At 43.0% G+C, this 12,789-nt stretch overlaps 1 protein-coding gene across 1 annotated transcript; it reads right to left on the bottom strand.

Annotated features, from left to right (window-relative positions):
* Positions 1–1,117: 1,117 nt before the first annotated feature.
* SERPINB1 (serpin peptidase inhibitor, clade B (ovalbumin), member 1) lies at positions 1,118–8,507 on the bottom strand. The gene is made up of 6 exons (XM_006870560.1): positions 8,340–8,507; positions 6,902–7,039; positions 5,848–5,965; positions 4,697–4,839; positions 4,444–4,611; positions 1,118–1,522 (listed from the first exon to the last, which is right to left on the bottom strand). Exons 1-6 carry the CDS (start codon positions 8,505–8,507, stop codon positions 1,118–1,120), a joined length of 1,140 nt encoding a protein of 379 aa, XP_006870622.1.
* Between the last annotated feature and the right edge of the window lie 4,282 nt (positions 8,508–12,789).

The following is a 12,789-nucleotide window of genomic DNA, read 5'->3' as shown; positions in this document are numbered from 1 at the left end:
CCAAAGTAGGATATATAAGATAATCTTTGTGGACTGTGCCAATTGACCATGGTGTTCCCTGAGACTGATCTTGAGCCCCCAGGCTCAGCTACTCTTTGCTTTAGGATGTTGGATAATATCTAAGATGTTTTCATAATTTTGCCCACTGAATCCTCCACCACATACATTCACAGTTGTGTTCACACTAAGTTAAACATTCTTTCTTCTTTCAAGCTCTTGTATATCTGCTGGATATGTGTGTGTGTGTGTGTGTGTGTGTAACACTCTTCCTCCCATGCCCACTCAGCATGTGTCTGTTCATGAAGATACCAACTTCATGACTTCACTTGTCCCCACAAAGCTCTATCCATAATGTAGACTAAAGGGGAAGGAAAGGGGTTTACCAGGTAGCCCTTTCATTTCAATGTTTAGAAAACAGAGTGATATAACCACACTGTCACTAGTTGGTTTAAAACAAAGATGGGAGTGTCAATGAATGGAAATGGAACAACCAGACTGAAGTAATGTGAGTAAGAATGATGCACATTACGAAAAATGGAACCAATGTCATTGTACAATAACTCCTGTAGAAATTTTTGAACAGGAACTTATACTGCTGTGTAATCCTTCAATGAAAACACAATAGTGTATTATTTTAAAACATCAGACGGATATGGTAGAATACTAATTCTGTAGAAAAAGAGACAGAAACATTGGCCAAGGCAAAACTGTCTTCATTACCCAGGACTTTCATTGAGTGCTCTTCTATATTTCCAATTGAATATATGTTTTCACACCTACCATCGACAGCTAGGATAGCTCTAAAATAGCTCCCACATTCCATCTGGTGGATAAATGACAATACTACCATGCTCTCTCATAGATATCAGAAAAGAATGTGACTCATTCCTTTTTAATTATTTTTTTTACTCAGTGTTTCTAATGTTAACATCAATCACTGGAGTTTTCCCACATAAACAACAACAAAAAAACCAGATAACCAATGTTCAGTCAAGAGCGCTGAATTTACAAAGGAAATTAAAGACTTGCTTCTGGAGAGAACTTCAGTTGATGAAAATGATTACCATTAAAACCCCAGTACTGAAGAAGCAGGCCTGGTCCTATGTTTCTACAGACTCTATGGGGATGAAAATCGGCCATAAAACAGGATGCTCTTTGAGGGATTGTGTCGGATAAAGAAAAGGAACGGATGGTCAGCTTTGAATGTTTCCTCTGGCATCAACATGCAAAAAGTGGCAATGCCTGCTGTGGCGGCCGCTGCCTCGGTGCCCTCCTCATTCACTTCCACAAAGGACTTATGGACAACTTTTGAAATGAAAAGATCTCTGGATCCTGACATGCCAGACAGGTCAGCCTTGCTACTAGTGAAGAGATCCTGCACACCCAGGCTGGCGAGGTAGGAGTTGAGGTTGTAGCTCTCTTCCAGCTTGAATCTGGGCAAGCTGACATTGACTTCAATGAGATCCAGATTCTCACGTTTGGTCCACTCACTCAGCTTTTCCAAAGTCAGCTGTTCCTCGATCTAGAATTAGAATGAAGAAAAAGAGGAGGCGAAATCAGTCTTATGCAGTATTAATTTATAAAGTAATAAAGCATTACTGGCGTTGTTGTTATTGAGTGCCCTCGAGTTGGTTTCGACCCATAATGACCCTGTATAGCATTTTCAAGAAGCAACAGGTGAGCTTGAACTGTCAACCTTGAGATTCAAACCAACTTTACAGTCCAGCGCATTAGCCCACAGCGCCATACCAAGGCTCCAAAGCATTACTGGTTGTTGTTGTTGTTGTGTGCCTTTGAGTCACTTCCGACCCATAGTGACCCTTTACAGGGTTTCCAAGGAGCGGCTGGTGAGCTTGAACCACCGACGTAGCAATTCAAATGGCTTTGCAGTCTGGTGCATTAATCCAGAGCACCACACCAGGACTCCAAGCATTACTGGTACTAGTATTTAAATGAATGGACACAATATCAGTTGTCTAATTTGTTTCCTTCATGTTTTGTACCAAATTGTATTTTTCTTTTTTGGAGGATTTAATTCATTTCTGACAGTTGGTGATAATTGTTGATAACCGAACACAGTTATGTCCCAAGTCATCAAAGGCCCAACTATAGGGGCTTGGGACATCCATCCATTCATTCACCTATCCAGAACTTAGTAAGTCCCCAACACACGTGGAGCATTGTGATAGGCCAAGATGGCTGTGTTAGTTGATTGAGCAGCACAACGTAAAATGTAAAAGGGCTTCTTTATTCTGAACTCCCCTGGAGCTGTGAAACAAGTAAACTGCAGTGGAGCTTAGGCAATCAGTTCCAATAACAACAGCTCCCAGATAAAAATGAAAATGACAGATGATGTACTAGACCTCGGTCTTCAGCTAAAATGGGGATAGTAAGAGTGACCTCCTTATAGCATTGTTGGAAATATTAAATAAGCTAAACATCAAGGAAGGCAATCTATAATAACAGGGATGTAGCAAACAATGAGGAAGGCAAAGGAAGGCAAAAGTTCAAGGTAACTACTACTATGTAATACACTTCTGCAGGAACAGTAATCTACAAATGGCTGCATAGGTAGACATGCAAGCTAAACAGGTGTGGGGAAGGAAAGCGGTATTATACCATGAGTAGACAAGAGGACTTCAAAAAGTTCATAGAAAAATGGTATTAAAAGACAAAGGCTTTTCTACACAAACTTTTTGAAGCAACAAAGGATATTTCTATATATGTAGTTAACTGTGCTGCAAATATAACCACGAATATCCTAGCCATACTCAAACACTTTGAAGGAATGGGTCACTGTGCTTGGAGGTTCAGGATCATAGTCTTGGAAGACACCAAAATCAATAGGCACAAGGTAGTTCGCAAAGGCGATGTTCTCTATCCTACTTTGGTGAATAGCAACTGGCATCTTAAAGCTCATAAGTGGTCTGCTAAGGTGCAATGATTGGTCTCTCCCCTCTGGAGCAGAGATGAGTGAAGAAAATCAAGGAGTCAAGGAAACATTAGTCCAATGGATTAATGGACCATGTGAACAGCAGTCTCAATGACCCTGAGACCAGAAGAACTAGATGGTGCCCAGCTATCACAAACAACTGTTCTGAATGGGATCTCATTACAAGGTCCTGGATAGAGTGGGAGAAAAATGTGGAGCTACCTCAAAATTATTTTTAAAAAAGACCAGGCTTTCTGTTTAGATGGAGACTGGTCGAAGCCCCAAGATTAGGACACTTAATCACTCTCTAGTCCTGGAACTAAACTTACCCCCATGGCTCAGTCTTCAACCAAACAACTGACAGGCCTATAACAGGAACCTCCTTAAAAGTAGGGAAGTACACACTCCTTAGAATCATTAACCATTTCAGATGAATAAAGGCAGCATTTGCCCACGGACAAGTTCAGAAGGTTACGAAGGAATGGAACCAGGAAGCACAGGAAAGAAGCGGGATGAGGGATGGTTCGTTGTGGGGCACTCAATGACAGGAAACAGAATGTGTATGGATTGTAAAATGGAAAGGTGATTGGCTCTGTAAATCTTCACCGAGTTCACCATAACACGTTAATAAATTAATAAGTTAATGTCCATAAACTGTTCAGCGTAAAGTAGTATGTAAATGTGAACTATTGTTATTACCATCAAACTAAAATAAAGCCATCTGCCCCTTGTTCTATTGACATCAATCATTCTTTTCATGAAGTTAGAGACGTTCTTCGTACAATTGGAGAAAATATAAACAAGGAAATATGACTGAAAGAAGCTACACATTGATTAAATTCATACTCTGTCAATACTAACGACTAACATTCGGCCCCATCCGAATAGCAAGTTGGGTTGGAAAAAAAATAGCAGACAAGGGACACTGCAGAGAAACTGTAATCGTCACAATTTGACCTAGTTCTAGCCCTGGCAAGAGATGCCATCACTTTAAATTACATCTAGAAGAAAGCACACGTAAAGCTGATGTTGGGTAAGAGACTCAGCTCTCAAGCTAACATGATGCATTAGCCCTTTTCTATCATGTACCTTGCAGAAATTTAATTCCTGAGCTATATGAATTGTAGTAATAATGAATGACATATTGATAGAATCTTATAGTACTTGATGAAGATATATATATATATACAGCAAGTTTTTGTTTTGTTTGTTTTCCCTCAGTGAAAAAATTCTCACCCTGCCTCACGTTCCTGTAAACTTGATTCTAGAGTTCCTGTGAGATGCTGGTTACCAATGTTAAATTTAGTATAGATTTGGAGAGATTTTTAGATGTTTGCCACCACAGATGATCACTGGAAGTTGATAGGAATAAAACCTGGGGCATTTGAGCAGTATATGAAGATGGGCTGATTTCACAGGAGTCACAAAGAATTGGGACTAAGTCAGAGAAGATTAGTAAACACTGATACAGCAGCCCCAGGCGATCCCCACAGAGTGAAGGAGCGCATTACCTTCCTCAGACCTGTGGAATCATCTTCAATGTCATCTGGCAGTAGGATGACCATGCTGAGGTCCTGGTCTTCGTAGGGCAGTTCTAACACACGGCACTTCAGCTCCTGGATATACCCATAGGGATATTTCTTCTTCTGATACATCATTTTCACTTTCTTTGTGTCTTTCTGAGCAGTTGAAAAGACAGAGCACTCAAGTTAACTGAGTTCTTTTAGAACCAAGAAAGACTTTCTGGGCGCTCCCTCCCCTCACCTTATTCAGTCTGAATGTGGCATCGGTTGTGGCTTCTTTCATGAATTTCTCCTTCCAGTTCCCTTTGAAATAAATGGCGTTCACCAGCACGAGCTTGGTCATGCTGTCAACCATCCCTGAAGCCAACAGTTCTGGAATTTTCCCTAAAAAGATCAAGTGAGAAATTTTAAATTCACATATCAGAACCCCAAGTGTGAACCAAACTTTTACTAGCACTGAAATACAATTCAAATGTATACCTTTCACCTTAATTTTCCTTTGTTATGATTTCAGTTTGGAAACTTTGACCAGCATGTCAAGGTATAAACTAATTTATGAGGCCAACCTAAGGAAAGTCAGTACTTTGAAACACATATGTCCCAAAAGGCTAAAAATAGGAAAAAGTTTCCTTTCTGGATGGTGTGACAATGGTCTTTGTTCTGTGAATAGCTTTTGTTTTTCAGGAGGAAAAAAACCCCAAAACTTTCTGTCACTAGTAAGTCAACTCATCAAATCTGACAAGTGAACTCTCCCAATAAAGACTTTAGCAAGTGTACAAAGTCAGGACAGTTACTCCACTGGACGAGGGCTCTGCCCACAGGCTGAGGTTATGGGAGGCAGGTTTTCAAGCTGTGCACTGACTCACACAACATGGATGTTGGAAGAGAGACCAATTAAACTGAGAAATTGAGCCTGAACAGGAAGTCTCCACCCTAATGTGCCTCATTTGATTGGCAAATAATAAAATTTATGACTACTGATTTCATGTATCATAGTGTCTACTCCCGTAAAGATTTACACCCTCGGAAACCCTGTACAGGGTCGCTATGGGTCGGACCCGACTCGACGGCACTTAACAACAACAACAAGTCCTTTCCATATGTAAATTAAATAAATGTTCCAAAAAATCTTTGAAATGGCTGGATTTTCCCCCAAATGCTTCTACATATAATTTCAGCTGTAATTTCCAAATGTCATTTGGGAGAAATTGAAGGGAGGGGGGAATTTGGTGAATTTCCAACATTTGGGAACTGTCTAGCCAATAAGACAGCACACAGTTCTCTGACACCGCCCAACCCCCACCCCCCCCACCAGTGGACTGTGAGCATGTCTGGGGAGGGTGGTCAGGAGGGGAGGGGAAGAGAACGGAGATGATGGGATAGATGTCTTACCTTCTGTCTGACCTTTGACCCACTGGTTTATCTCCTTCCTTGCCTCCTCAGAGGCATGCTGGAAATCCACACTGGCCAATTCAGCCCCGTACATTTTAAGAGTTGATGACAAGAACTCCTATAAAGAAAAAAAGAAGAAAAAAAGGGCGTGTCACAAGAAGCTCCTGATGTTGTTAAGTGCCGTCAAGTCAGTTCCTACTCATAGTGATCCAGTATAGGGTTTCTAAGGGGCTTCTGGTGGGTTTGAACCACTGATTTTGCAGTTGGCAGTCCAGTGCTTATCCTACACCAGGACTCCTAAATAGCTTACAAATCGGGTTACTAACCTCACGGTTAGCAGTTCGAAACTACCAGTGGTTCCGTGGGAGAAACATGAGGCTTTCTGCTCCCGTAAAGACAGCCTCGAAAACCCTATGCAGGGTCGCTATGAGTCAGAACCGACTCCATGGCACATATCCACCAACAACCAACCAGCACATACAGAAATGAAGTCCTGGTGTGGCGCAGCAGGATGATGCACTGGACTGAAAGGCAGGCTTGAACCACAGGGTCAGCAGTTCAAACTCACTAGTCACTCCTATGCAGGGTCACTATGAGTCGGAACTCACTCGATGTTACTTAACAATAACATCATACAAAGATGGCTTTCTAAAACACTGAAGCACAACAGAAATTACCCTAAAAGGCTAAGTTACGTCATTCTAACCCAGCAAGTCTTCACTCTTATATCCTTAGTGCTTTATAACACTTAGAAAATCTTTTCATAAAGACTTCTGACGTTATAACATTTTCATAAGTGAGCAAATACTGACTGTACTTCAGTGTTGTTAAAGTCAATCCCAGGGCCATCTCTCCACTGCCGGGACTGGGGCACAGAACCACCACATCGCCGGGTGGATGTTGTATCTGTGCCAGGTTTCCCTTGTAAAACACACACAGCCCACAGAGATGCTGAAACTGAGTGTTTCTAAGGAGCAAGGCTGACTTGTGCGTGATGGTGCTGAAGATGCATACTGCTGGGTGCAGGTTTCCAGTATGAGTGCAGAGTACTTACAGGCAGGAAGTTGTAGGTTTTCTCTCCGTATAACCTGTTAGCAAGCTTCAGGATATAGGACGTGCCACGTTTGTTGATATCAGCATTCAGACTCTGAAATCTTGAATGGATGTCCTCAACCATATCAAAATGAAGCGTCTAGAAGAAGGAAAGCATTCTTCCCATGACCATTCATTTTGAAAGTACAAAGTGATTCTGTGGTGTTTGCTACCATCAACTTAAAATAGTATGTTTTTATTAATTAGCAATGATTTCCCAGTCCTATGCTTTATTAATGTTTCCATGGGGAACAAATAATAGACAACTTATTGCTTTGTGAGATGTCATTACTGCTTTTACATCATTTTTTGTAAAAACTATGATGCACAAATATTAGTGGTTGATATTTGTATATGTGCTTTTTCAAAGAAAAACTGAGTTGGGGTCCATACTTATATATATATAAGATATAATGTTATTATACATCAGGAACACACAAAAATTATTCCCACTGCAGAAACACAAAACAATTACACATTGCTATTTTTTTAAAATGAGCTTTTAAGTAACTCACTTATTTTAAAATAACATTTTCTAACTTAGATTTATGAAAAAAATAATTAATTTCCCCAAACCAACAAGAGGCCTTATGATTTTATGAGGACTGGGCTGTTCCTTATTCTTAAGTCACAACTAACAAAACCCCACAGCTGTACAAAGTCCATGTTATTCACTGAGATATGGAATGTTTGCATAGTTGCTATGAGCAATCCAGCAATATTTAATCTGTTTTAAAGGGTCCTCATAAAAGCAACACCAGCAACTTCTTCATCATAGTCCGTTTCCTGTGTCTCATCACTCTCAGGACTAGAAAGTTCTTTATGCCTTCAAACCTAAACCTATGGATTTAAAAGACCATTTTGATGACAGTCACGAAGAAAACCATATGATAGCAATGTTCATCGTGCTAAAATGTAACATTATATAACAGGTGTTATTTATGACTAGCATACTATCACATGCAAAGCACAAACCTCAAACACCTGGCCACGGAGATGTTGGGGTTGACAAGAAGGTTGCCAAAGGGTCTCCGGTACAAATATAAGCATTGGTGAGGCAGGGATCTCTGAGGCCACGTAACAGTACCTGGCACTCAGTAAAGATTCAAAGATGAAGGAAATGCTACGTGAGCACAGTGGTCATACCTGGTGCTCACCTGAGGTCAGCACACCTGACCTCACGATACAACTCTCAGCCCAGAAACACTGTTGTTCTTTTAAAGAGAAATACGAGGGGCTACAAAAGGCTTGTGGGAAAATGGAATGAAAAGATAATGGAATTTTCCCATTACGTTTTTGAAGCCCCTTAGTATTGTAGGAGCTTCAAGGTGTAACTTTTTATACAAACGTTAAATCAGGAGAATGGCAGCAAAGGAGGGGACAGGTTCTGTTTGGCTGACCTTGTGCAACTGTGCTGTGGTGTCACCCCGGGCCCCAAGAAGGATCATGGCCATGGCTGAGGAAATGCTGAAGGGAGAGAAGAAGATATTTTTCGCAGCATTTTTCTTGCTCAGTTCTCGGAACAGGTCCAGGCAGAAGTTGTTGTTGGCGGCGATCAGCTGCTCCATGGTCACTGGTGAGGACAAAGACCAAAGGCCTGAGTTACCACAAACCACCTAGCACACTAAGCAACACTGTAGGGTCACAGGTTCAGCCTGTGTCCATGCTCCTATTACTCAGAAGGGCAAGAGCCCTATGGTTTCCCCTTCCCCAAGGAGTGGTCCTAGGACACGGAATCAGTCCAGGGGTCTTAAAGGGCCATGAGCGGGGGCTACTTCACACATCTGTGCTATAGGGCCCCTGCATGGCTTAGTTTGGTAGCGGGATATTGCTGAATCCTTGGTTTGAGCCCTGATTCAGGAGATAAGGGAGTTTTCACCAGGAAGGCAGAGTTGCCCACTATATGGTAAAGCGAATCCAGCAAGGTAGATCCAACATCCTCATGCTTGAGACCAGAGCTGAAGCTGTTAAGTGCCAATGAGCAGGCTCCAACTCATAGCAGCCCTGCATAGGATTTCCCAGGAGCACTTGGTGCGTTTGAACTACTGACCTTGTGGTTAGCAGTCTAGTGCTGATCCTACAGCCGCACCAGGACTCCATTCTAACTCATAGTGACCCTCTGAGCCTGAAAACCTACTACCGTAAAATCTATTCCGACTCATAGACACCCCATATGACTTCTTAGGGTTTCTGACACTGTGTATCTTTAGGGGAGCAGAGAGCTTCATGTTTCTACTGGGTAGCAGCTGGTGGTTTGAACCTCAGACCTTGTGGTGAGCAGCTCAGAGCTTAACCCCTTGGCCAGCGTCTAAGCGCTTGACTGGGTTCCTCTTGGTGTCCCATGGCGTCCGGGGTGGCTAGGCACTGGCCTTTGCGTCTCAGCCCAGTGCTCACTGCCTCTTGGGTCCTGGGTTTTACCCTTAACATTAGCAAGGAGCAGGGCTTGCATGCAGTAAGTGCAATATCCACCCTGCCTGGAGTGTTTCTAGTTTTGCTGGGGCCTCCTGAGTTCCCGCCCCCCAACCCCAAAAGGAGACGCTGGCTGGACTGGCAGTTTTTAAATACTCAGGAAGAAGGGCGTTTCCGGGAGAAAGAAAACACCAGGTCCTCAGGGACGCCTAGCCAGGCACCCACTTCTCTCTGCCTGTCGCCTGTCTGGGCAGACACTAGTACCCCGGATTCAGACAGATGCACAGAGGTCGCTCTCCTGGCGCACGGCTACGGGGGTCTGCGGGGGCAAGGGGACATCGGGGTGCTGTGTGTGCCGGTGGCAGATTCGGGGATCTGCAGAGGCATGGGGGTTGCAGAGAGCTGCGGGGGGCGGTGGGGCAGCGGGGGGTCTCACGCACCGAGGACTGCGGGGCTGGGCGCACCGCCCTGGGGAGCCGTAGGCGTGTCTGGGGGCGGCCTTTACCTGGTGCGGTGGTGGAGCTGGTCGGCAGCGGGCTGAGATGCCGGAAGGCAGTGCATGCACCTTATAACTGGCAGAGGAGACCTGAGGAAGGCCTGGGGCGGGCCTGGGGCGGGCCTGCGGCGGGTCAGGGCTGGGCCTGGGCGGAGGCGGTCTCCTGACTGTTTCCTAGTCTTTGGGCTGTGATCCTTCCCAGCATCAGACCTCCCTGAGCTCTCTATGAGTAAGCCTCTGGCAAGGATCTCATAGACCATTTCTTATTAAGCAACTAAATGTCCATCCGAGAAGCCAGCTGTGTCACCTCTGGGAGGGCAAACTCTTCTCCTCCGAGTCTCATCTATATTCCAAACTCTGTAAGTAAACGTGGGGAAAAGAACATGGTTCAGAACAGCATCATGCATGTCACTTTCATGTACCAGAGTGGGCTGGGTCTCTGGTCTCCCTTCCCAGCAAAGACCACGTCAGGCAGGCCAGCTCACATAGTGTCAGAGATAGCGCTTGATGTGTGGACTGGGAGTAGACTAACCAATCCCCCCTGCCCATAATGTCATAATAAAACGATGAGGGTTGAATGGTGAAGACAATAACTACTTTTTAGGGATATTTTTGTTGTTGTTACTGTTTTCCTCTTTCAATGCTTGCTTATGTCATTTCACCAAAATGTATAATGCTTGAAGGTCTGAAGTAGTTCTGATGTCATGAAGCATCTCACCTACTTTCTTGCAAACGAACCTCAGTATATCGAAGGTAGAAAGAGTCCATTGTGTTACTAGTGTGGATCATACAGTGTGGATGGTTTTGTAGACTTTTATGACTCTAAGAACTTGTTTATGGTTAAAAGGAACAAAGACTATTGTCATCCATCTCCAAAGAAACCGAGGCCACTCTGAGAGGTGAAGCAAAGTTACAGATTTTATATTAAGGTGGCTGGCTCAGAGGAGCTAACCTCTCCAGATTCTGACTGCGGAGTGCAGGGCAGTGCCGCCTTCTATGGGGTCAGAATCTGGGAGAGGTCAGGTTTCCGACCTGTTTGAAGACAGGAGGAAAACCATAAGATTGGTTCTGCTCAGTAACCTGATTAACATTCTAGCTTGACTCCCTGGAGGAGAAGGCAGTGAATGTTTTTGCCTTTTCCTGTTCAATATCACTGCCCTGAGTAATTGTGGTGCTGTAGGGTAAGCACTTGACTATTAACCATGTGATTGGTTGTTCAAACCCTCCAGCCACTTCTCCAAAACTCTATACAGGGTCGCTGTGAGTCACAACCAAATGACAGCATTTAACAACAGCTGCAAAAATATGAATAAAAAAGGCGGGGGGGGGGGAGTTTTAACTAAGACTGTATATAGTGTTTTACAACTTATTGGAATAAAGAAGTGTTCACTGAAAACCAGTCATAGTAAGTTGGAGTGGTTTGTTCAGTCCAAATAGCCAAGACTTCTAGACTTTGGGCTTTTCTCCAAACTTCATAATTTCCCCACCATTCCACATAGAACTGGAGAATCATCTCATTAACATTCCCTAAAAGGCCCATGTGAGAAAAGTTAAGGGTGGGAAATAGTAAGCATGTAGCTGTTAAATAAAAATTTGAGACATAAACCAAACTATTTACCATATATTCCAGATAGTTGCCATATATTACTCACACAGTTCCCCCTACTGTTGTTGTTAAGTACCATTGAGTCAGTTCTGACTCATAACCCTGTCTAGGGTTTGCAAGGAGTGGCTGGTGAGTTTGAACCACCAACCTTGAGTATTAAATAAAGACTTAAGGCATAAAACATTCCTATATCAACCAAATTGACAAAAATTTTAAATTCTGACAATTCCAAGTGTTGGCAAGGATATGGAGCTGCTGGAACTCTCAGACTTCAGGTGAATTTATAAACTGGTAAGTCTGCTTTGGAAAACAGTTTAATGGTACTTGAAAATATATATACTTATTATCCAGCAATTATTCTCCTAGAGAAATGTGTTCATATTTTCACCAAGGGACATTTGCAAATCTGTTCAAGACAGCTTTGTTGGAAATAGCCCCAAACTGGATACAACACAAAGATCCAAGAGCAGTAGAATGGAAACAGAAATTGAGATATATTCATTCTATGGAGTGCAGTCTAGCAAGGAAAATGACACCTTATTATTTTTTTTAACAATATGAATGAAATTATAAAACCTAAGAGTGAAAAAGATGGAGACTTCCAACGAGATGTATCAGCACAGTCGCAGTTGTAGTGGAATTGAGCACAGCAGCCGTTGTATTCTGTCCTGCGTAGGGTTGCTATGGGCCCGAGACAACTCAATGGCACCTAGCAACAAGAACCTGATCAAAACAAGTCAAATGCAGAAGACAACATTTCAACATTTATTTTGTTAATATCAATTTCAAAAACAGGCTAACTATTCTTTCTGGGATGCAGAGTAAGAGTCTAAATGATAAAAGAAAAGCAAGGAAGTCAGACAGCTGTTATCTTTGGATTGTAGCAAGAGGCTGTGATCTGGAAGGGGGTCATGGAGGGCAGAGGCTGTGGTGGTTAGGTGCCATTGAGTCCCACCCAGAGTGATCTATGTACAACAGAAGGAAACACTGCCAGGTTCTGCACCGACCTCACAATTGTTGTTATGCTTGAGGCCATTGCTATTGGAACGTTGTCAGTTCATCTGATTGGGAGTCTTCCTCTTTTGCTTTGACTCTCCACTTTACCAAACGTGATGTCATTCTTCAGGAACCGGTCCCTTCTGATAAGATGTCCAGAGGATGAGAGGCGAAAGTCTGACCATTCTTTCTGTAAGGAGCATCTGGCTGTACTTTTCCAACACAGATTTGTTTGTTCTTCTAGCAGTCCATGGTACTTTCAATGTTCTTCCTCAACACCTTAACTCAAATGCATCAGTTCTTCTATGATCTTCTTTATTCATTGTCCAATTTTCACATGCAT

This window comes from Chrysochloris asiatica, unplaced genomic scaffold, assembly GCF_000296735.1.
Source record: "Chrysochloris asiatica unplaced genomic scaffold, ChrAsi1.0 scaffold00144, whole genome shotgun sequence".
Taxonomy (NCBI): Eukaryota; Metazoa; Chordata; class Mammalia; order Afrosoricida; family Chrysochloridae; genus Chrysochloris; species Chrysochloris asiatica.
Note: the sequence above shows the minus strand (reverse complement) of the source record. Positions and strands in the feature narration are given on the sequence as shown.